The sequence below is a fragment of the Callorhinchus milii genome, unplaced genomic scaffold (genome assembly GCF_018977255.1).
Source record: "Callorhinchus milii isolate IMCB2004 unplaced genomic scaffold, IMCB_Cmil_1.0 Scaffold14, whole genome shotgun sequence".
In the NCBI taxonomy this organism is placed as follows: domain Eukaryota; kingdom Metazoa; phylum Chordata; class Chondrichthyes; order Chimaeriformes; family Callorhinchidae; genus Callorhinchus; species Callorhinchus milii.
The window spans coordinates 11478753-11503615 of record NW_024704755.1 but is presented as its reverse complement, the minus strand read 5'-3'; the positions used below and the strand labels follow the sequence as shown (position 1 = coordinate 11503615).

Sequence of the window (24863 nt, the reverse complement as noted above, 5' to 3'; positions counted from 1 at the left end):
ATAATTGAACAAAACACAAAAGAGTGTTCCCATACTTCTGTTTGTGTTTCAGATAATTGAATAGTTTGGTTTGTTGATTATAAGTTAAAAGCTCTGGGAGAAGTCTTATCTTATGTTTAGTTCAGTTATGTGAATAGTTTGGTTTTTTGAATAATTTTTGCTGTGAACTTGAGTATTCAATTAATTTCACTGTAATTAGCAGAACTCAGGCACAGTAATGAAGTAAACAAGTCAACCACTAAAACAGAGCGCTGAGGAACATGATCTGGACTCACTATTTCCCCATACAACGTAATCTTATTTATGCTGCCTGTGAAGTTCTTCTGAGAATAGGAGACTGAGAGAAAAATGATTGTTACTTGATAGTCTGATACCACAAGCAACACTGAAAAGTAGTTTGAATTCTTCTAAATAATTCACAGGTTACTTGAAATATTACCTGTGCTACATGTTCTAGGATTTACTGAGATTATTCAGTGGACCACTGGGCCTTGCAACTGGAGTTCGACTGCTGAGAAAGCTGAACTTGGTCAAGGCAGCCGTCAGGGAGCTACAATTGGCATTGGCATGTGATTGCTCTCTGGAGACCGTATTGGAGGGGTATGTGTTTGTGAAAGTCAGGCAAGGACAGAATTAGGCTTGGCTCTGATGCCTCCAGTAGTCAACCAGGTCTCACTTAAGTAAAAGGGCCATTCGTCTAAGGTACAGGTGACCAGTACTTATGGAACTGTAACGCAGTGGAATAATGGATAAAGGAATTTGAGTTTACCTTCTAGGTTGGGAAAGAAGTAAAATCGAGCAACATTTTTCCTGCATCAGTCTACGGGCAGATTTTTAAAAATATGATTATTTTTACAATTTCTATTGGACAAATTTATCTCGTCTCTGTGTTAAATCGTTGCTTACGTATGTGTGCTTTTATTATATTTCTTCTCAAGTTTGTCTTTCTAACAAATTTTCAACTGTTTTGAGAGGTTTTCAGTACTTACCATCATCAAGTGTAATATCCTGCAGGCCAATGGTCTGAAAAGGCAGCTCACTGTCCTCTGGTTCCTGTTTAATGTTCAGGGATGCTCTGGATGCTCTCTCCGTGGTTGGAAACGAAGATGGATTACACAAATTGTGATGAGTCAATGGAGGTGGTGCTGACAGACTTCCTAAACTCGTGTTGTGCAGCTGGGGTGAGGACTGTCCCGAATGTGGAGAATGTACCAAAGGATGAGTTGCTGTTGGAGACGGTGATGAAGCTGGACCTGGATGCGGAGAACGGTAGGACATCGGCTGCATTTGTTGACATCCAAGATTGATTTGAAGTGGACTTGCTACATCAGGCCGGAAAGAAATCCGTTCATATCCCTGGTTGGAGGCAGAGTTTATAGGAAGACCAGGCTGTCCATTATACATCATGTTAGATTGCATAGGTTGATAAGAAGGCCTGATAGGTGGAGCTGGTGCTGTTGCGAAGGATTGATGCCCCAAGGAAGGCATGATGGGACATTCTGTACCAGGACTAATGCTTCTGGTTGGTAGGTGTGGCATGTGTGGTATAGATGGAGAAACCATTGGTACATACGTTTGCTGCATTGGAGGACCAAGGTTCCTCTGTGATGTTGTTACCAAATTCTCATGAAGGTGTCCGGTATCTGGGGAAGGCTGCTGGGAGCCTACTTGATGCAGGCCAGAAACACTGGCAGCATGTGTAATGGGCATGGTTAGGATAGGAATGGTGGGCAGATTAATCTCATCAGAACGTTCTCGCTTGATTAAAACTGCACCAAAAGAAAAAGAAATGAAATTATATGCATGTTTGCATATACAACATGTCTAGCTAGATTATGAATCTTTTTCTTAAAATTTGTCATATTAAAACTTAGTCAGTCTTTTCCCATTTTTTCCTTAAAAAATCCAGACAATTCTCCCCTCCAATTTCCTTTAACGGCACCTGGAACAATATATTATCCAGAAGATTGAATATACAATTAAAAAAAATAAAATCGCAAATTATTATTCTACAATGCTTAGAATATGGCAAAACACATATGTCACTGCCACAGTAGTTCTCCTATGCGATTTACACCATAGCGAGTTTCTAATGCACTAGGCAATCAATCAAGCAGAATTTTTTTTTAAAGATTGACTTTTTTTAGAAAGAAAAATTCAAGAACAAGTTGCATATAACCACATTGCAATACAGAGACAGACCATTAGGCATATATATATATATATATATACACACACACATACATACACACACAATATATATTGCCACCTCCCTTAGTCCCATCTCCTACACCCCTCATTCCCATCTTCCTCTTGTATGCATCAAGTTTCCTCTTAAGAATAAGTTAAAGTAAATAATGGTGAGTTAAGGGCAGTATTAACCTTGCTGTTTTATAATGCAATAGTCATTAAATGGATAACAGGATCCAGAGACAGAGAGAAAAAATAAATCCAATATAAAAAAACATTATTTTCTTGGCTTACTTTAAGATCCATACTCTAAAATGACAACGGGGTTTTTCTAATTGAAAACCTCTCATACAATCGAGCAAAACAGTTTGGTTGCTTATTTCAAAATGTTTACATCACACCTCAAGCCTACACCTTTCACACCATTTCCCAATTGCTTTGAGCGTCATACGCCTACACATACATTGTTAGTGACAAACAATTTGCTTCAAGTTTAAACCTCTGCCACTCAGAGCAGAAGGTGGTTTACAGATAACTGATGTCTCAGTACAAGCCACTTCCTGCCAACACCTGTCCAATCATTGGCCTGCTGTACATTTGTTATAATGGAAACAGGAAATCTTCATACCAAGTGGGTTGCATTATGAATACACGAATTTGAGTGAAATCTATTAATTTAATGACTAACTAAACTTCAGTTTAAGCCATAATTTCATAAGCTGTTATAAAAATGACCCTTTCTTGCATTACATATGTGAATGTTTCTGGGATCATTTGTGATGTTTTATTACATTCAGAGAACAGATGGTCGGAAATATAACAAGACCACGATACAACAATTGGGACCGACATCACATTCCATCGAAAACATCCAAATCCTGAAATTATAACTTCTCAGATGACTCAGCAAGTTTATTGTGTGCATGAGTGGGGTTATAAGGAGAAAACAAAACAAAAAAAACTTTGTAAGTTTTGTGTTGTCTCGTCTAAGTTAGCTTTCAACCAAAGCAAAACTACAGCAATTAAGACACAAACTCTAGGATAAACAGAAAATTGGTGTCCGTTTCCCACTTCTTATGAATAGCATGTGTGAATGTTGGAAGAGGAAAGGTTTAGACTACCCTACTCGATTTGTACAAATCTGCTGACAGTCATTAGCTCATAAATGAATAATGGCAGCTTTGGTGAGGCAATGCTTACCCTCCCAATCAAGTTGCAGCAATTATTTTTGGAGTGTTGACATTTTAGGCGGTATATCAAAAACTAGTATTATTATAATTCATATGTATGCAAACCTAGTCACCGACTGTACTGATTTCTAGCAGAAATGACAGTAATGGGTATCCTGACTGCTTTCCCCTCAACACAGGAGCCACTGAAGTCTGTTATTATGTCCTCACTAAGATCAAGAAAATATGACGACTTGATGCAGATAAGTACTTAATTATGATAAATGTAGGCAACATTTAAAAGTTGGATTTGCTTTCTATCCACATACAACCTCTCTAGGACAAAAACTTATTTCGCATTTCGCCCCCGAATTATAGTCAATTCACTTTTACAGTATATTCTGTGAAGCGCTTTGAGGGTCTCAAAGACGTGATAAGGCGCCATATCAAATGCAAGGATTATTATTAAAGATAAAACTGAACTTTTTTTTGAATTAAATATATAGTCAGCAATGCACCTTAGAATGCAAGGAAAGTATTTACCGCTTCGTAAATCGTTTATAGTAATTCAAAACTTACTACAACAACAACTTGCATTTATATAGTGCTCTTCACAAGGGGTAGCGCCCCAGAGCGCTTCACAGTGGCTGTATTAGAAATTAATTTAATATCCCACATCAAAGTTCTGTTTTTGCTGGTATAGCACATTTGTTTTCTATTTTCCATAACAGAATTATTGTTTCACTCCATTAGAATGTTAATTTTCTTTGAGGAACACAGAATAATCAATTAAATAAAATTAGCATTAGAGCTCATCAGTTTCAGCAGTTTTGAACAAAGTTTGATTACATTGCCTATTTTGAAGGAACTTATTTCATCCAACTGGAAAAGTGCTTTGTATACAATTACTGTCGAGTGTAGTGGCAGTATCTGCAGGTAAACTTGATAACCATTAACCCAGTAAGGTCCCAGAAATCGCCTCGAGACAGCGACCAATTCATCTGGAAGACTGTTGGTCAGGACACTAGAATTGCAAGACAATGTGCATGGAGTTTGTAGCTTGTCTTACAAATATGTTTAATTAGAAGACAAATCTCTTGTCATTCACAACTGCCCCCCAAAACAAAATGTAATTTAAGTATACACAAATTTGAGAAAGAACCATCAACATAATTAAGCTTCAAATCCAAACATATTAATATGCTTTAAACATAACTTCGATGCAAGCCCTAGTAATCCTTCTTTTGCTATGAGTAGTTATATTTATAGTATTACTTTATTATTCAGCCAAGGCACATCACTCTCCATTTTAGTTCTGTGACTGCCACGAGCAATAGGCTTCAGATGCATAAGAAGCAAAAGAAGCCCCAGAGTAGCAATAGCAGTTTTACTGCCAGTGCAAAATTCACTACAACTCAAATAAAAAGCTGCCTTATGTAACAGAATCTTATTTGTTTGAATTTCACAATATCCCACACAACTGCTGGCCAGATAAGAAATAGAGATGAACAAAATCATAAGAGATGATTTCTCTTTTGTTTTGATGCAAGTTATCTTTGGATCTCTGACCTTCGTGCATTATATACTAACAATACTCAACCACTTTACAATCAGTTCACTTGTGACTGAAAAAGGTAAACAAAGAAGAGCTGGGATGAGGGAATCCTTGCTTAAATTAAAGGGTTTGTATTACAGGGGATCTCCTGGTATGTGGGGAATGCTTAGGATTAAAAAAATGAAGATGGCTCTACCAGATAGGTAATCTTTCTGTGTTCTACATTCTTCATACATCATTGCAGACTGACACAATTCAACAGTAGTTCAAGAGAAGTGGAGGATAATCCTTTTTGTCTTGGACAAAATGTGCATCGCCAGCACAGACCTGCCAAACTAGTCAGATCCAATATTTTGTGATGGTAACTGGGTTACTCCATGTGGCTGCTTCACAAATACTTTCCACTTGACTTACTTGACAGCCAGCCAACAGATTGCAACAGAATACTTGACTGAGGATTTCCTACCTCAATGAATATATAATTAATAAATAATAAATAGCTAAATAATGAATAAAGATAAATCAACAATAATCATAATAAATCAATGGATAATAAATACATAAATGAATAAAGATGGTTAACAATGAATAATGCACTCCACCATTGATTTTGGCCATTCCCTGCATAATCTTTTCTATCCCCCACAGGTCATATAACAGATTTCTGGCCAAATTTGGGTATGGATTTAGTATGAATCATAAAAGGCCAAAGCACTTCAGGCATCCAATCCACACAGTGGAAATGCCATTCATACTTAAGAGCAAAATGGAGGAAATTACTATTTTCCATTAATTATGAAACAAAAAAGTACGAACAGATTATTACACAAAGTCGGGTAGGGTTGTTTGAGTGCCTGCATCAACATTAATTAAAGCCAGGGCAGTGCTACACAACAGTTACTGAGAGGTACAAACACCAACTTGCAAAGTATCAAATTAAGATTCCAAGGAAAAATGCAGATATATCTTTAACCAGCAACTCACCTGGCTGAATAATGGGCAGGTAAATTCTGACTTACTACAGACAACCTCTTGGCAAACACAAAAGTGCCAAAGATGCTTAAACTGCACAGTGGTGTCTTTCCAGACACAACAACAGTTTCTGAACTACGCCTAGCATGTGAGCCAAAACAAGTCAAACTTTTAGATTAAATGTTTGATATACCAGTGGAATAATTAGTTAATTAATTGAGTCCAAACATTATGAACATGGGTTGCCTTGGGAAGCATCTGTCACCACACAAATGATGGTGGTAATATCTGTAATGGACCTCTTTCAAAGAACATTGTTGTCCAACCACTGTCGAAGACCGTTCACTGAAGGACAATCAATCATCATGCATTAGACCAGTGGATACTAATTTAGAAGCCTTTGACAAAGAAGATCGACCTAGAAAGCAATCATGATGCATCCAGAACTAAATGGGTTTTTACTGAGTTGGACTAACACTACAAAATAATATTTTGCTCACCAGGACAGACCTGTTTGTATCCTCTTCTTGTAGAAGACACACACACACTACCCAGAAGCATCAGGATAATCTAGCAAAAGGAAGATCTTTCCTGATGACCAAAATATAAGGCTTTGCTTGGGCCTCAATTGAGACTTCTCAAAGTAGATACCTCTCCTTGTATCCCAAACCCAGGACCTTAGAGAGTAGCAATAACTATGGAACAGATGTCTGAGCAATCGCATGACAAAAAGGGTTCTGATAATCTAATTTAAACAAAGCCCGCATCTGAAGTTAGGCTTTAAGAAGACATTTGTGACATCCAAAGTCCAGTGGAAAGACTTAAGGGAACAAATTCTATAGTACAGTTCAATCCTGTTATAATATGACTGACCATAGTTGTAGTCAGTTTATAGCATAAATACAATAACAAATTACATTTGTATAGCGCCTTTCACGTCAGGAAGACATATCAAGACGATAGGTTATGGACCTGTAGTATACTAATGCACTTCTTGCTGCCTTAGGACACTGGTCAGTGCCTGAGACAACATCTATGGTGACCTGATAACCCAGAAGTGGAACACGGGCAGCCTTCTATTTTTCAGACTTGACTATTCCTCTACGGGTGAGAAGTTCTGTACAGTAGCTGAGGTCCGTAAGCGCTCCAGGACGTTACCCAGCATGAAGAGCACTATATAAATGCTTGTTATTGTTGTAAACTGCATCTGCTCTCCTTAAATGATTGATCCAGATTTAAATTATATTTGGACAGAACGTTGCTACACATATACAAACTAAACATATTTGACACAATATTCTTGATTTTAATTCAAGCTGCTGAATGTTCTGCTTGTTTAAAATATATGTAAAAGGGTGTTAAAACCATTTTCCATGATAATGAATATCAGCTGCCTAGGTAAATAATTTACTAAAACTCATTTGTCCAATTATTGTTTCCTCGATGGAAGCCGCAACACTACAAGTATCACAGTTGAATAAATTACTACCCAATGTGCTAACACATACATGAAAGATCAGAAACAGTAGTAATGTTAATTTATTGTTGAACTCAATCTCATACATTTCAAATCTTATTTCGGAGTTTATGACTTTCATGGTCTTTGGCACTTCCTAGATATTTTCTGTAACTAGTTTTCTAACCATCTGCAATTATTCAGATATAAACTTTCAGAGAAAAGTATGAAACTGAATGCAGAAAGATTACTGCTTACTATAACATATCAAGTTTTTCACCTTATGCAGCATTAAGATAAGTAACATTCAACTGTTCATATAATTTAAGGGGCAGTTCAGAATTCAATATTGAAAATAATGCATCTTTTGTACATCAGTAAAATAACATATGGAGAAATGACAATGCCACCATGGTTTTTGAAGACCAAACTGTAAACTAACCAAATAAATTATTTACCTGGCATATAAGTGAAACGCTGCGACTGACTCCTCTTTCTCTTGCCATTGCAAACATAAAACTGAACTTGAACTGCAGATGTAACATTTTTATTGTGGTATGGAGGGACCTCAGCCACAAGATTAACCTGGAACAAGACAACTTTTAACAGTGAGCAATTCAAAAAAATTGCTTGAAATTTTAACTAAAGCGGAAGGAAAAAGTAAACTTGGTAAATTAATCAAGAAGAAATCTCAAAGTAGGACTGGTTACAATGTAATTGAGTGAAAACTTCATATGTTTTATATTTGTTCCTTAAATAATGATCTTTTTACAATTAAGTCATTTTAATTAATCTAAGATCTTACAAAGAGGCTGAACACCTGGGTTAATCCCTGATAAATTAAGTCCAACATGGACAAATGGTAATGGCGAACCATTCACTTATATTTTAAAGGTGAAAGGTGCTATATAAATTCACGTTATATAGCACCTTTAATTATTAGAATTTAAGTGAATGCTATTATAAAGTATGGCACCTAATTTGCATCAGCAACATCTGATAAAAGGTGAGATGAGTATCCCATTAATTTAAACTTGGGGTAAATATAAAACAGATTAATCAGAACTATGGCTCCATTTTATTTGGAGTAGCTAAGACGGCGTGCATAATCCATGCGAAAATAGAGCAATGAGTCTAAACTCCAGTGTTTAGAGGGATGAATTATAATGAATGAATAAGTCAACTTTATGAACATTTTAAACGGAGAATAGTAAGAGCTAGAATTAGTAGTCGGGAAGCAACATATGAACAGGAGTAGGTCATTTAGCTCATCGAGTCTGCCCCACCACTTTTAAAGAATGTGGCAGATCCACAACTCAATTCCACCTCCATATTCCTCAAAGCGTTGTTTATCAAGCATATATTTATTTGCCTTTTAAATTCTTCAACTGACTCTGCCTGCACTACCCTCCCAACACCCGCTGCTTCCTCGTCATATCACTTCTAAACAGTTTAGCCTCAAGTTTAACACTATGGCCTCTAATCCTCAGTTATCTCACAGGAGGAAATAGTTACTCACTATTCAGCATGCCAAATTCCTTCATAATTTTATATACCTCAATCAGGAAGATAGATTGTTGAGGCTACTGTGAAAATGGTATTCTGGAAGTACAAAATCAAATGGGGCAAACTACCATGTCCATATGATTTTAAGGTGTATAGCTATGAGCATTTAGTGATTTGGTTGCTGTATCTTTGAAATGGGGAAAACAATTTATAACAGAGCCTATCTATACCGACATGGTGAAAAGATTGTTACTTTTATGGATTTCTGGAAAAACATAACACAATTATCATCGAAATTTGAGAATGATTAAAATCTTACCCCTTGACACTTCTCCCTGTTTATCTTTCCTTCTACCTCCCATTGAGGACGTCCATCTGTTAAACATATTAGAAAAATCTGAGCATTTAGCTGCAAAAAGCTGATGGTGCATTTGCACAATAGATTCTCCTCATTTCCACCTGCTTTTGGAAGCAATTCAAACTGGAATTCAGTTTCATGGATACCAGCAGTCTCTTGTTCAATTGTAATCCAAAACAGCACATGTCAGGGTATTCATGGTGGGAATGAGGAGACATCATAGTCTAATCACCCTGTTTTCACTCAACATCTACATATTCAGGGAGAGCTTTTAAGAAATGGTGAGTTGGTCATTTCCCCCTATCCCCATACCTGGATACTAAAACTTTATAGTGACCTAAAGTTGTCCTAGGTCAGAACAATTTACACTCAGTACCACAGTTATTAATTAAATAAAATTCAAACATTCAAGAAGCAAAAGTTATTAATAAGTTTGACTATTTTGACAACACATCTACATTTGTCATTACGTGAAGCAATCAGCTCTGCCATCTGCTCTTCAAATATGCAGCTGTATTTTTTATATAAATACCCTACTTATTCTCTTTGCGACTTCACAAATTTCAAAACTGTCAAGAATTGCAGCAGCAGTAGATTTTCCTCTCTAGGCAACCTAATCTGAAGTTGTGTGTATTACTACTGTTCCACATCATTTTCACTTTTCAGGTAAATTTGACAAGAACTCATCCTTCCAATTTTTTTGGTTTAATATCGACATCAATCCCGATTGTATTTTTTCCCTCAAATAATTTCAAATCATTTCATCCAGCTCCAGTGAAAGGTTTCTTCTTGTAACTGCATCACCTGTTCTTCACATGCCAATGTCATTTCTTGTTCTTACAATTTTATTCACTTTTTGTCCAGTGCCTGGAATTATAAAGAGTAATACGACACAGGAACAGGTCATTCAGCTCAACTAGTCCAAGTTGGAATTATATTTTTCTTTCAATAAAAATATTTCTACTACACTACAGTTTTAAATGGTCTTACATCAATCATTTTATGATTGGTTAAGTATAAAAAATATAAAGCAAAGTAGAAAAACAGGAAGATTCCAGGCATATTTGCAATGGGATAAGAAATTTGCACTTTCCTGTTAGGAAAAGGAGGGAACTGCAATCCCATTTATGTTGATTTGACCTTTATGATACAGTAATGCAAATTTTGTTTAAATGTGATAAGTATCAACCGTCACCAGATTCAACACCCTCCTATAATTGATGGCTAAACGTCCATAAAACTGTTTCCATGAAAACGTCCTAACAGGCGTTTTCAGGGAAACAGTTTTAGTCTGGCCAAAATGATAATACTTTGGGCCAAATGACAAAAATGACAGGTGGTAAGTTATCATTTATAAATTTAAGGTAACTCACAAATTTTAATTAAAAAAACTTTCCCAAATCCTGATACATTTAGAACTTTGTGATAATGAAACCATTGGCATATTCCAACTTAAGTGTTAAAATAATTGACTGCTAACATTGGTCCACAACATTACATTTTGTTTTAATAAAAATCCAAAAGCTTGAGTTATTAGAATTAACTTTTACAGTAAGCAGCCAAGAGGGATATCTACATGCATTACCTGCAACCACAATTGAAACTGGGATATTAGTAATATTTGTAATAGTTTATTCGTTAGTTTGTTTTACTCCACCAAGTTTTACTTGGTAATATTTAAACATCTGTTTGTGTTAGGCGACTGAATAATTGACTAGCTAATGTGTAGCGGTTCCTACTATGAGCCAATGTGTGGCCCACAGAAATGGAAAATGAATCCATCAGCATATTCTTACAGAGCCCACAGATGAATAGATCCAAAACCAGGGAGTTATTGCATGATTTTGTTTACATAATATTATGAGAAACATGCATTTACAAAATCCTTTTGAATAAATTCAAGATGTGCTTACAACTATGACTGTAGCTAATACTTGATAAGCTATTGTGAAATCAGACTTTTTCGCACACGCCAAAAAATTCCTAGCAGGCCAAGTTAATTTCCCTAACATTTCTGAAAATCGTACAGTGAAATATTTCTACAATTAATACTTGCTGACAAAGGAATACCATTTCTGAAAATTAAAAAAAATTGACAAAAGTGATCTCATAATTTTATTTAATCGAGAAAACAACCACTGTAGGTTAAAATAAATCAAAATGTGTTGAGGTATGTTAAATGTACATAGAGATGTGAAATAAACACCAAGTTTCACTTAAGGTTCATTTAGTCTTTTAAGTAAACAAATCACTGGTATCAATGCACTCTTTTACACTCCCAGCTTAAAGGTTGAGTCTCACCATCAGAGCTCCTTTGAGAAATTCATCTCAAATTCCAGTCTTCACAGGATGGCCAGTTCCTCGTATTTGCATCTTACACACTAAAAGCTTTCCTTTTATCAAAAGACATTGTTTAATCTTCTACCTATTTCCTCACCCACGCATTTATCACATCTAGCCTCGACTACGCCAATTTCCTGCTTGTTGGCCTTCCCAATTCCTCCCTCCACAAGCTGCAGATGATCCAGAACTCTGCAGCTTATGTCCTCTCCTGCACTAGGCTCCATGACCCCATTACACCCACCCTTGCACACTCCATTGGCTCCCCATCCCCCAGAGGATAGAGTTCAAAATCCTCATCCAAGGCCTTGCCCCCACCCTTCCTCTACTGACCCCAATTCAATCTGTACGCTCCCTCCACTCAGCAGGCTCTGGCCTGTACCACGTCCCCCACACGGCCCTCTCCACCACCAGTGGTTGGGCCTTCAGCCTTTCTGCTCACAACCTATGGAACTCCATCCCACATTCCCTTTGCCTCGCACCCTCACTTGCATCCTCCAAGATGCATCTCCAAACCCTCCTCTTCGACTGAGCCTTTGGCAACCCTCCTACCCTCCACCATCCCGACCCCCAGCTCAGGTCCAAATCCCTGATCCTTGGGACGTCCTTCTGACATGAAAGGCACTAAATAAATGTAATTTCGTATCACATCAGATTTAATCTAACCTCCATCATTCTTATTAAACTTGCAATTCCACAGTCTGGAAGGATTAGTACTTTTTTTTAAAAAAAACACTCTTTCCTGAAGATGGTAATTTATTGCGAATGTACAGACCTAAAAGCAGTAGTTTTGTGGTACCTCACCTATGTGATCATTAGTCACCCGTGATCAGTGTCAGTGGTCTGTTAACCTTTGATCACGATTACTAATCAAGTTTATTCCTGTGCTAACACCCAATTTCCATTCATATGCGCCATTAGCTGCAGTCAATGAATAACAATCAGGTATTCTTACCTTACACATGCTGAGGCTAACTGTCATATTCGCTAACTAATCAAAGACCAAAATTCCTGGGTCAACGCAATCGGTATGATTCAAAGATGCACCAATTGCAATTGTTCACTTAACCATTGGAAAAAAATTCTCTTAAAAATTACATTTCTCAATTTTTTTGGGAATAATTGCTTAAAGAATGAGTCATAATTACATTAGAGAAATTGCCACATGAGAATTTGCTGAGCCCAGCAGAGATAAACTCGCAAACAAGGCAAGATCACTGAACCACAAGTTAATTACTTATCTACTTAAAAGTAATGCACGTTAAGTTACTGAACATCTGACTCAGAAACTGCTCTCTGCCACCTTCCTCGAATATCACCTGTACTCCCTCAATAATAATCCCTCAAGAAAAAAAACATTTGGTCATTCAACTGTTTGTGGGATACTGCTGTGTGCAATTAGCTGCCGCGTTTCACCCACAAAATATAGTCAATTCACTTTAATGTATATTCTGTGAAGCGTTTTGAGACGTCTAGAAGACGTGAAAAGCACTATATCAAATCCAAGGATTATTATTATTACTAACCAATTAAAACAAAATATTCAATAAAAACAGCAACTTAAGAGAACAGAAAATACAAAACATATATTAATATAGTACCCTTCACACATATCTCAGTGGAATGCACCGTATAATTACGATACTTTAAAGTAAGATTTGTTAAAACCTAAACTGACAGTGACATTTCCTATCGGGAACCAAGCTTTCAAAGTAGCAATGCACACTTAGATAACCAGCAGCTCATGATTTTTTAAACTTTTTTTTAAACAAAATCAAATATCTAGTAAACTACCCTTCTAACAAAATACACCATGCAGCCAGAAACTGCAAAATCATTTCAAAACCCACCATTTACTAAGCCCTGCATTGTAGCATTCTTGTTGTGAAACACCAATGTACTGCCCATTTGCTTCTCATTATCAAAATGCTTTTGCAACTGCAAAATCTATCTATAGCTATCCGAAAAGTGCAACAATATATGGAATTCGTAACTACAAAGTCTCATAGTCAGTCACGTGGGGCAATAAATGGCTTTTTCCATTAATTCAAGATTAAGGTAGACACTGGCTGTTAATTCTTATCCTGAGAAATGTCAACCGTTATTGAATCTCTGTGATATATTTCACTGGCAGACACTGGACTTGGGACAGTCTGGAATCTGACACCTACAAAGGCAGTGTCCCAAGCTATTGCTATTGGGATTTTTCCAGGTTCACTAAGAGGCCCTGCTAAACAAAGGTTCTTCCATTGGAAGTCAGTTTCTTTAGTTCCTTTTAAACGAGTGCTCTCAAACTAACTGACGATATAGTAAAATCTAGTTGCGTATTTAGCTATACATTTTCCAATCCTTTCAGTAGAGGGGGAAATGTTAGTCAGGTATTTGGTAAAGACCATGAGTGGCACTGCTAGTCGATTCTAAATGTCTAGATGGAATTTCAGTTTCTCTTAGACAACTAAGTGAAATTAGGAATCACTTCTTGAACTTACCTTCACATCCTTGTACAGCAATACTACCTCTATTAGCCTGGGAATACAACAAGATTTCCACGTTGCCCTTGAAGTTTCAAATAAGGCTGATTACAACAAGGACAATGTTGTTCTCCCAATGGGTTAGTGGGTACAGGCTATGTGAGAACCAGGCAATAAAGATCAGAAAAGTGCAGGCTTGAATCCCAGTCTATCCTTTTAGCTAATCTTAGTTGCAACTTTACAATTGAGCTTGGAGTGTTGAGTGAGGGGCGGGGGAAAGAGGGGAAAGTCAGCCAAGGTTCCTGTTCCTGACTGCATTCCAGGGCTCTCTGACTGCAAGGCGTGCATGGTTGTTGGGACAACTACAAGTGAATTAGAAAACAAAAACAGAAGTCGCTGGGAACACTCAGCAGGTCAGACAGCATCTATGCAGAAAGGAAAGTTAGTCAACGTTTCGGGTCCGAGACCCTTCGTCAGAACTGGGGCATGCTGGGAGGGAGATGCTTTTAAGGGCTAACAGAGATGGGGGAGGTAGGGCAAGGAAGACAAAGGAGAAAATGGAGTAGAGGATAGGGGATATGGGTTAAAGAGGTGTTAATGATGCAAAACAAAGGGCAGGTTGCAACAAAGCAGTGGAATAGAGGTGTTAACACGGCAGAACAAAGGGGGACGAGATTGCAACAAAATAGGTAGACCAGAGAGAGAAAAGATGTGTCTGGGTCCAAGATGATGTGGTAATGGTCACAGAAGGGGAGGGGGAATGTGAGCTGTTATGGTCTGAAATTGTTGAAATCAATATTGAGGCCAGAGGCTGTAAGGTCTCTAGCAGATAAATGAGTGAATTGGTGAATTTTTCCAGCTCATTGCGAGAGCAGGAAGCAGCCCCAACACAGTCGTCGATGTACCTGAGGAACAGGTCAGGGAGTGTTCCAGGTGGCCAACAAACTGGCAGGCATAGCTGGGACCCATGTGAGTTCCCATAGCGACACCTTTTAATTTTTAGTTTCTTTGTTTCCAGATTTCCAGCATCTGCAGTGTTTTGTACAAGTGAATTAGGTTGTTTTATTGGCCTCTGTTGATGGAAAACAAGTTCTTGTATGCCTGATAAATGTTCATTTAAATTTCCTAGTTTACCCTTGGAATTAGATTCTGCTTTACAATTAGTGAAACTGGAAATAGTACCATATGACTTTGAGCCTGTTTATAGCACAGAAGTACCGTTTGCCTCAATGGCAGGCCAACTTTATCCTGACAAAAACATGCCAACATTGGCAAAATGATGCTTGGGAGAGAAGGTTAAATTTGTAAGGTTATATATTCTTCATGTTTCAATGGACCTCATAGTAATTCACTCACCTGGGCCCTTTTCTAGGAAGACAATCTTAGACTCAGGAAGAAAATTTGAACCACTAACAATCACTTCTTCTCCACCAATGACTGAGCATGAGCTGATGCTGTATTTCTCAATCTGAGGAAGTTCCTGGGCAGAACGCTGGGCTACATTGTCAGACAAAAAGGAAAAACAAATACAAATTCTAATTGATTAAATGCATCAAACTTGACATTTCAATCCTCGCAAATTTTCTCCAACTCCACCCAAAGTATTGGTAGACAAAGAATTGATATGGGAATCTTTCAAAAAGCAGACAAAATCAAGTGTCTAATGAGAGAAAGTAATTGTGTGTTTTGACAAAAAAAATGATATCGTTAGCAACTATGAGTAAGTAATCATGGAGAGAAATTATACCACAGTAAATATAAAAAAGCTTCAAAATATGACTTGATAAAAGTTTGTTGAAATTCTAGTAAAGCATTTAGGGTAGAGAAATATTAAGATAAAATTGGTGTTCAAATACAAATTCTTATATTAATCTGTTATTGCTCAAGATTACCAAGAGGAAGAGCAAAACCGTTTAAATAATCTCCATAAATGTAAATTCATACTAACAGCATTCAACAGGAATGGAAGCTGCTTGGAGTGACACAACTTTTCCATTAGGCTGTGGGATGTGCACACGGAAAACAAGCCGAACCCTTGTATTTTTTCTGCCAATATCGGTTTCACCCTTGCGAAGCTCTATATCAGAATTGCGTAGTTTCAAAATTCCAGCACAGTCAATACTAAAGAGAAAGAAGTTACAGGTCATTTAGTAACAGTAGAGGTCATTTAGTAAGACAAGGGTGTAATAAGTATTGCTCTGAAGTGATCCAAAACTTTAGAATTGAGTCCTGAAAAATACTTACTGCTACACATTAAAAACAAAAAGAGCAAGGCACAAGTCATGTCATTCTTACTTTTATAAATAGTCTAAATCAATGTACTGCTGATATCTTTTTAAATCAGAGTAATGGAGAAGATAAATTAAGATTATAATATTTTCATTTATGATATTATACTCATAAATTAATATTATAATTTTTATTTGTTGGAGGAACCAGAAAGCCTATAATGGAAATTGGTTTTGCATTATGGGGCAGAATAATTAACGGGCACCTTGTTAATCATAATCCCTTTTTATATGGCATTTGCTAGAACTGAAACTTAATTGTAATAGACCAAGCATCTGTATGCCACACTGTAACATCCTTAATTTGCAGAAAATGCCAGAATGGATCTGATGAAGATTTTTTTTGTAGATCTGATGTCCTGTACATGCATATTCCAAACTGGATTTCAAGTGTAATAAAGGCAGCTGAGGGTGGAAGCGTGATATAACCGTATGCATAAATTTACTACTTAGCTAGCAGTGCTGTCCGTTTAAAGTTGGATATTGGTGGCAGTGGCGCAATTGCAGGGCAGAAATATCTTAATACTTAAATCTTAGGAACTGCCTACAGTTCAATTTTTGTCAAGTCTTTAAAAAGTTGATAAGTAAATAGACAAAATACATAGGACAAAGGATTTGGACAAATACCTGGCAGTCATATTGTTTTCAGGGAGAAGAGGAATTTCAAGAACCTTTGTACTGGAAATGATAATCTCCTGGCTAGCTGTAGCAACAGTCTTCCCAGTGATTCTGTGCACCTGGTAGAATGCATGTGGTCTCAAATAGCGATCATCAGCAGTTCCAATGAACATCTGCAGATTGATTGACTTTTCATTGTAACCTTGAAGCTGTGAAAAAGACACATTTACAGTCAGCAAAAGTGGTTTTAAAAAAAAAGCACAGAAAAGTTAATTTTCTTCGATGAAACCTACAACAAAATGAAAGGTCATCGTTGAAATCCTTTACCCAACCAACTCTATGTTCATTTGTGATATTTCCCTTCGCTACATAGCTTCCATACATTCCCCTTTATTTATATTTGTCTCCTTTTCATTCAATAATTTGCCCTTCATTTTCTTCTTGCCTTAATGCAAATATGAAGACGCACAGACTGGGACAAATATAAAGCTACCAGACAATAATGTAGTACTTGGGCCCAGGAAGAGTATTTTTTTATGCAAATATGAAGACGCACAGACTGGGACAAATATAAAGCTACTAGACAATAATGTAGTACTTGGGCCCAGGAACAGTATGTACATAGTGCCTAATAATATGTTCTCTGAAGGGGAAAACAGGGAAGCAACTGTAAGCCAAAGTTGGATATAGGTTGTCAGAAGCCTTTTAAAGACAGAATGAAAGGGATAAGGCAGAAGGATTTAGGGAGAGAGTTCCAGAAGGTGATGGTACTTTTGTTATCAACAAGAATGATCAAAGTGCCCTTCGCCCATTCTCAGTACTCAAGGTATTCAAGGTGGGGTGCGCAGCACAAGAGATATCCAGGTAAGTCCCCCAAAGTTCATACCATTTACAAACAGAAGCATTACAATTTTATCAGAAATTAACTATGACACGGATCTTGGAGATGGAGTGCATATCCCAGATAAAAAAATATTTGGTTGTGCAAGCCCAAAGCTTTCGGCTTGTTTTTGAGGACTGTACTAAGCTTGAAACCCTTACACAAAATAGATAAATGTAACGTAGGCAGATTTCCCCTGAATCTTACAACATTCTGGAATCTCATACAATTTGCCCTACACTCTTCTCATAGAAATGGAATTCACCCTGTTCCTTCCCGATTACTCCACGAATCACCATTTCTTTCAATATAAGGGACACATCTATTCAAAGCACCGAAGTTCCTTTAAATGTTGTAAAGTTAGAATTTTGGTTTCCTATTACACACTCATACGTGGGTATAACTCATGTCCACCGAAGATCTACGATTTCCATGCTTTACAGATTCTATCAATTTAGCATGTTCCTTAATGTAATTTTCATATCTGGATTAATTAATGCATCTTAAAATAACTACAATTTACATGATTTGTATAAAGGACAATACTGAAAGTACAAGAGAATACCACACATTGTGCAAGATTTTGGTATGTTTCATATGCTGAGATCATATACTGAGAAAAGTAGGCAATGTGTTGCAATAAATACCTTAGGGAAAAGTAAAAATTGTGTGTGTGCGTGTGTGGTGTGTGGAGGGGGACACAGAGAGAAATGTGTAATTCCAATAAAGTTACTGACCTTGCTAGCATGTACTTATCCTGTTATGAATGAATGCAAGATCAGTAACCTTACTGACCAGCAGAAAGTTCTCAAAGTACTAGTGTACTTTCTACACCGAGTAATCCTAGCAATTTTCGTAAGATATTACTGGTCTTTTGTTGAAGTTAAATAGTTCTTGGCAGTAAACATTGAACATTCGCCTGCGTATACCGTGATTAGATTGAAAGAAAATCTCAATGTTAGAGAGATTTTGACAGTGTGATAAGGTAATATCACATTCAAGCATTATTTCAAGTTTGTTTTACTGTTATGTGTTCACATTTCTTTTATGTTGATTTTTCGTCTGTCAGGACTGTCCCTGTGTTTTGGGTGAAACATTCATTTCTTCAAAGCCAAAGAACTCAGGGACAGAAGCAAACGAGGCAGTTATTTTATGAACATTTTCAACTCACTATAACCTTTATAGGTTATACAGTGGAGCCCCATCATAACGTTATAATTAGGATCCATAAAATCCCAAACCTTCAGCATGTCACCACCATCAACTCCTTTCTGCCATGCATTCCCAGCCCACAATAACTTCATCTACAACCTTATGATGCAACAGTATTCCCAAAGGTTTGCTCCAAATACAGCAGCAGAGTTTGGATTATTTTGTGAGAGTATAATTGAAATATATTTGGATTGTACACAAAAGAGCAAAATGGAAACTAAACAATAACATGTTATTTGTGAATACCAAATATGATTGTTGAATATAACAATACTATAAAAGCTGACCTCAAGAAGCAAAATACTCTATTGATTTAGTTTCAATGATAAGAACTAATCATTTTGCTTGATCGACTGGGTAGAACTAATCATGCACTAAACTGAATTTCAGTAAGATTGCTCTCAAGCTAAACAAGCAATCATTTAGTGTTTTAAAACTCACATCTCAGAGTATGTTAATACATACACAATGCACACACACAACTCTGTTATATTTGTAACATTGGCTCAGTGCAAGGGCTTTCTTTAGCCATGGGCAGAGAAAAAAAGATGTACTCTGATAAAAGTTATGAAATAAACACCAATGCTAGTTCATCATATGGTTAGTCTTTCAAATATACTACATTTTCATTTATATTAGTGATCAAACACACCACATTACATGAAAGAATGTGACGTCTGCTGGGTTCATGGTTATTTAATCTAACAAAACTTCAATTGACCAGCTGCTCCACACCACAACTTAAGCTTATGAATTCAAAGTTATATTAAAGTACTGACATTTATACCTTCCAGGTCAGTAAAATCACCACATGCCCTTTCTGCAGGGATAGTAAACAGAAACTAAAATAAAACTGCTGTATAATATTACATATGTTGATCATCTAATTTAAGGACATTTTATTTTAGTCTCCATCTGTTCTATCAACACTCTCCATTAATAGCTAAAGTAACAAGCTCATGAGTCATGACCATTGTAAAATTAAGTTCTGTTCTTAAGAAATTCAAAACTTTAGTTACAAAGATTATATACATCATTATGTTAATCTAGAGGTATCCTATGGATCATGAAATATCAACAGCGAGACCTTTTTCCCCGTGCCCGAACCCAAGTAATACTACACTACTGAACCAACACCCACTACTTTTAGATCAAACCTCTGCCAAGTTGTTTCTGTATATTTCTCTTATGTTTCCATGGCAAAGGTCAGTGTGTGCGTAAGTAAAATTGTAGTGAAGGGGCTAACACTGAAGGTCACTGCAGCATAAACAGCAATCCTAAGCAACCCTGCAGTGTAGTTTTAGGAATTGTAATGGCTTCGGGAAATTTTATTCTATAGCTCAAAGAAAAACCTCAAAGCAACAAAAGTCACTTTAAAACAAGTGAATTAGCTTGAGAATAAAATGTTACTTATAAAACAGGATCTAGTAACCTCTTAAACAACCGGCAATGTTTACCTTGCTAACCTAATGCAGTCCTAATCTTTCAGCAATACAAGAGTTAAATATCTTACACACAACTTGAATAAGATTCAGATTATAGTTTGTTCCATTATATCAAAACATATATTTGAAATTTATGACAATGTATGCTTAGTTCCGACTGATATGAAGAAACAAAACAGCAGATTTCAAGAGCCTGATATTCCCCGGTGCACAATGCGAGATTATATATAATATTATTCTATTAGAGGTTAGGAATATACCTCAAACCAGACAAATATTTAACCATTCAAATACATATACTGTATAACTGTTTTCCAACTATGCTCAGTGCAGATGTTTAAAAGATTCAATAATGTATGATTCACACTTGTCCTGGCTTTTGTACATTGTATGCGCAGAAACGTGCATGCAAAAGCTATTTTCATTCCACAGAACCTATACAGCATTTTTAAAACAATAATTTCTTCTTTCTGAATCCTCACCCCCCAAAAAACAATACTATTGAGAGATTTAACCCTGACCTCAAATTGAAAATTGTCTTAGTAATAGTGAGATAGTGATGATGAATTATAAAAAATGCATTGGGGCAATGACCCTCAGAATTCAAACAGATACGGTCTGAATACCCTACTAAATACAGTAACTCGGAAGAGTGCTTTGTGCAACATTACAAATGTGTTGATTATGCAAAGTAAACCATTGAATAGTATGATTAAAAACATCCAAGAAGATGTCAGCTAATGGTCCAAAGGATAGTAGATGGAATTTAATGTACAAAAATATGAATATTGATCTGGATATTAACAGAAAATAGTAAATATGTCCAAAATCAATGGGAGTCAATTCCCAGAGGTGGAGAAAAGAAAAACAGCGAAAAGAAAAGGTGATTTTTAGTCATTCATTGAAAGGGTTCTAGTGAATGTGAAGCTCCCATCGACAAATACATTCAAATGTCATTGCACCGCAAGGTCATTTAGTTAAGTTGAAAAATGCTACTGTGACCTCGCACAAATGAATGGTGAGGCTACATTTGGAACAGTATATTCAGGTTTAAACACCATCTTTAAAGAGATTAAAATGTTTAGAGAAGAGCGCAAAAAACAAAGAGAAGCACAGAAAATATAACTTTAAGCAGGCTATTTTACACTCCATAGGTCACACGAAAACAAAGGTTTCATAGGTTTACGTTTTAAAAAAACTAAAATTTGGCTGCCAATAGAATTCAGTGCATTTCCTTCTGTGAATACTTTTTCTTTCCTTTAATATTACCAGAAAGAAATCTGCATTATCTTATGTATGTACACATGCCAAGCCATTTAATTATCAAAGACAACAGCTCAAGGAACATTTTTCCCCCTGGCAAAACAAAGCACACAATAAGCAGATTACATATGCACACAACAGGGACTGGACAACTCATTATTGGCTTACAGTCTCCTAGCAATAGGTTTTACAATTACCTGTGTACCAAATGACCAAGCACTAACCTACTTTCAAACCCATTCCCATCCCATGTCACAGCGCATTTCCAGTTGTACAAATTAGGTAGCCAAATAGCACATGGTGGAACAATACACAAACGCATATTTATTTTCTGAATCCATACATTGAACCACCTCATGCTATTTAAGTGCACACAATCTACTTCACGGATTCCCAAGGGGGAAACAAAACCATGCAAGGTGGCCTCCATAAACAAGCTCCAGAAAATGGGTTTCTTGCAGGCAAGACTACATTAGAAACAGATGTGTACATTTTTTGCTGACTGATCACTTTAGCATGCACTTGGTTATTAATAACCTTGTTTTAGAAACTTCATTTTCTATTGGTACATTAACAGAGAAAGGCTTCCATAATCACCGTCTTCTTTCAGCAGCTGAAATGAAAATACATTTGAAGTTCTAGGACTCGTACAACACAAGCGCTTGTAAAGAAAAGAAAGCTACCTTGATTATGGAGTTCTCTAAACAAAGTTTGAATAGCAGAATGAATGCCTGCTATAGTGAGGAATTAATGAAAGAACATTCAGATTTGTTTCTCTTGTAAGTCTTGCCTGAAAAACCCATTGATTTAATTTCACGTAAGGTCAAGGTGGAAATTGGTACTTTCATAACTTTAACCATTATACCTAAAGCATACCGCAATATACCGGATACGACCACTGACATTTTCCTTCACAAAGAACACATTGCTTGTACAACTTCTCCTCTCTCATGAAAAGTCTTCATTGATTTTTTATAACCTTCTCACAGCAGTCAAAATGGGTTAAGGCCATTTCATATCAATGGGAAAATTGAAAAACTATTCATACATTTGTTGAAAACTTTGTTTTGCTAAACTTTCAGAATGCCCAATAATTTGTTATTGACTTTTTTTAAAATAATCAAAAATTTATTGAAGATTTAGATCACAGAAATGAAACTTAAAGCAAAACTGAACAAGGATAAAGACAGGAAGTTCCAGAGAGTGGGGCAGTGGAGTGACAAGCAGAAGAACTGAGGCCAGAAGATTAACAGTGGTAGGAAGATTTGAGGACATGAAGGAATTTGAGGACGAGTGAGCAATATGAAATTGATCCTGTGGACGACAATAAAGTCTGGCAAGGATGGGGGTAATAAAAATATTAACCACAGCTTTTCTGTTTGTAAGACTAAATTGATCAATGAAGAGGGACAACTATTAATAGGAGCCAGAAAATTACTGCAAGTACCTTAACAACTGGGTGCCCTCCTGAAGATGCCTTCACAGCTCCTCGACTTCCTTCAGTTTCATAGTGGGCTCTGTGGTGAGTCTTCGGATGCACCTCAACTTTTAGATCATACTGCATATATTGACTTGGCAAGGGCCAGTCTAAGGAAGGCAACGATGACGTACTGAAAACCAAAATACATGTTTAAAAGTATGCTTAATGAAATCTTATGGCATACTTTATTTAAGACAAACTAGTTTACATTATCAACTAGGCTTTTAACATTCACGTATTATGGACATTTCAAACAACATCTTATATTTGATATGGATTAAACTGACATTTCAAGAATAACATTTTCTCTTTAGGGCCTTTCTACTGTCATATTCTTCCCCTCAGCCTAGGGCCTATCTGGATCTGCACATTGCTAAAGGATGGGTTAGTTCATTCTCAATACTCCCTTGGGAAATGTAGAATAGAAGCTGAAAAAATGTGGTTAGTGAAGTTCGATAAATTGTAGTCTGAGCAGTAAGCAATCATAATGCTATAGTCAAGATAACAGATTAAACATTGTCCATTTTTAAACAATCCTATATCTCATATAACAGCACTACAAATAAAGTTTTTTTTCAGTTCTAATAGACTATGTAAAGTAGAATGAAAAATGGCAGAAGTTGGAGGACCAATTTGCTGAGTCAGTGGTAGGTTCATTCAGGTTCAATCTCTACTCTGAGAAATCTTGTGTAGTCAGAACTAACACTGGCTCTTCCGGTCCATATTTAGCAGATTCACAGAAGTGCCAGCAGAGGCTTGCAAACTAGACAATTGCCTGCTTTCTCAACTGCAGCTAATGCCTTTAGATTAGGGACATTATATTTGTGAGAGAGATACAGAGAAATAACTTAACTCTCAATAAATCAGTATACATGTTGAACAATGAAATAAAGAATCACTGACACTTTCAGGTCAGTTACAAAGTTGTGCACTCATATTTTGCAAAATTGATCTTTTAAATTTCCTGTGATTGATGTACAAAATTAGAAACCCATAAAGGAAAAATTATATGTTTAATGTACATTCTAAGCTTTTATTTTTAATAAAAGTGCTAAAATGAATCATAGAATATTACAGAGCATTAGGAGGCCAGTGTGCCTGTGCCGGCTCTTTGGAAGAGCTACCCAATCAGTCCCACTCTTTCCCTGTATCCTTGCAAATTTTTCATTTTCAAGTACCTACCATATTCCCTTTTGAAAGTTGTGATTGAATCGGTTTCCACCACCCTTTCGGGCAGTGCATTCCAGATGGTAACAACTCTGAAATAGTATTTCTCCAAGATGAAATAATCCCTCACAACATTAGACACTTACTCTCAATGGTCATTACATTAGTCACGTTTTGTGCAGTTTTTCCAATATTAGCGCTCAGAACTCACTTCCGACTTCAGCAGTGTAAATTGAAGAAGAAAAGAGAGAAATAATCATTGTTCCCACTTCTGATCACTCTATCCAGTTGGAAAGTGCATGTTTGTACATGTCAGACAAGGAGAGGATCAAATGTAATGCTTCCATATCTGTATACCTTTCCAACTCTCACTTCTTAAGTGTTCATGCATGAAGAATGACCACTTGTTGACATAATCCTAGTGCCTAGTAAACCTTATCAAGCACAAGTGAATAACTTCAGAAGAAGGGGTGAGAAGATTACAGAAGGGAAA

The 24863-nt window shown here is 36.6% G+C and overlaps 1 protein-coding gene across 2 annotated transcripts in view; it reads right to left on the bottom strand.

The window, feature by feature from the left end:
• The window catches only part of nfatc3a (nuclear factor of activated T cells 3a), a 54935-nt gene that overhangs the window by 15498 nt on the left and 14574 nt on the right, over positions 1-24863 (bottom strand). Inside the window, exons 3-9 of one of the 2 annotated variants that reach the window (XM_007889496.2) lie at positions 23171-23333; positions 16933-17132; positions 15966-16138; positions 15374-15514; positions 9168-9223; positions 7801-7927; positions 990-1769 (exon numbers count right to left, since the gene is read on the bottom strand). In XM_007889496.2, the coding sequence (XP_007887687.1) occupies positions 990-1769; positions 7801-7927; positions 9168-9223; positions 15374-15514; positions 15966-16138; positions 16933-17132; positions 23171-23333 (1640 nt within the window). The remainder of the gene's footprint in view (positions 1-989; positions 1770-7800; positions 7928-9167; positions 9224-15373; positions 15515-15965; positions 16139-16932; positions 17133-23170; positions 23334-24863) is intronic. The other variant, XM_007889497.2, reaches the window with a different exon arrangement.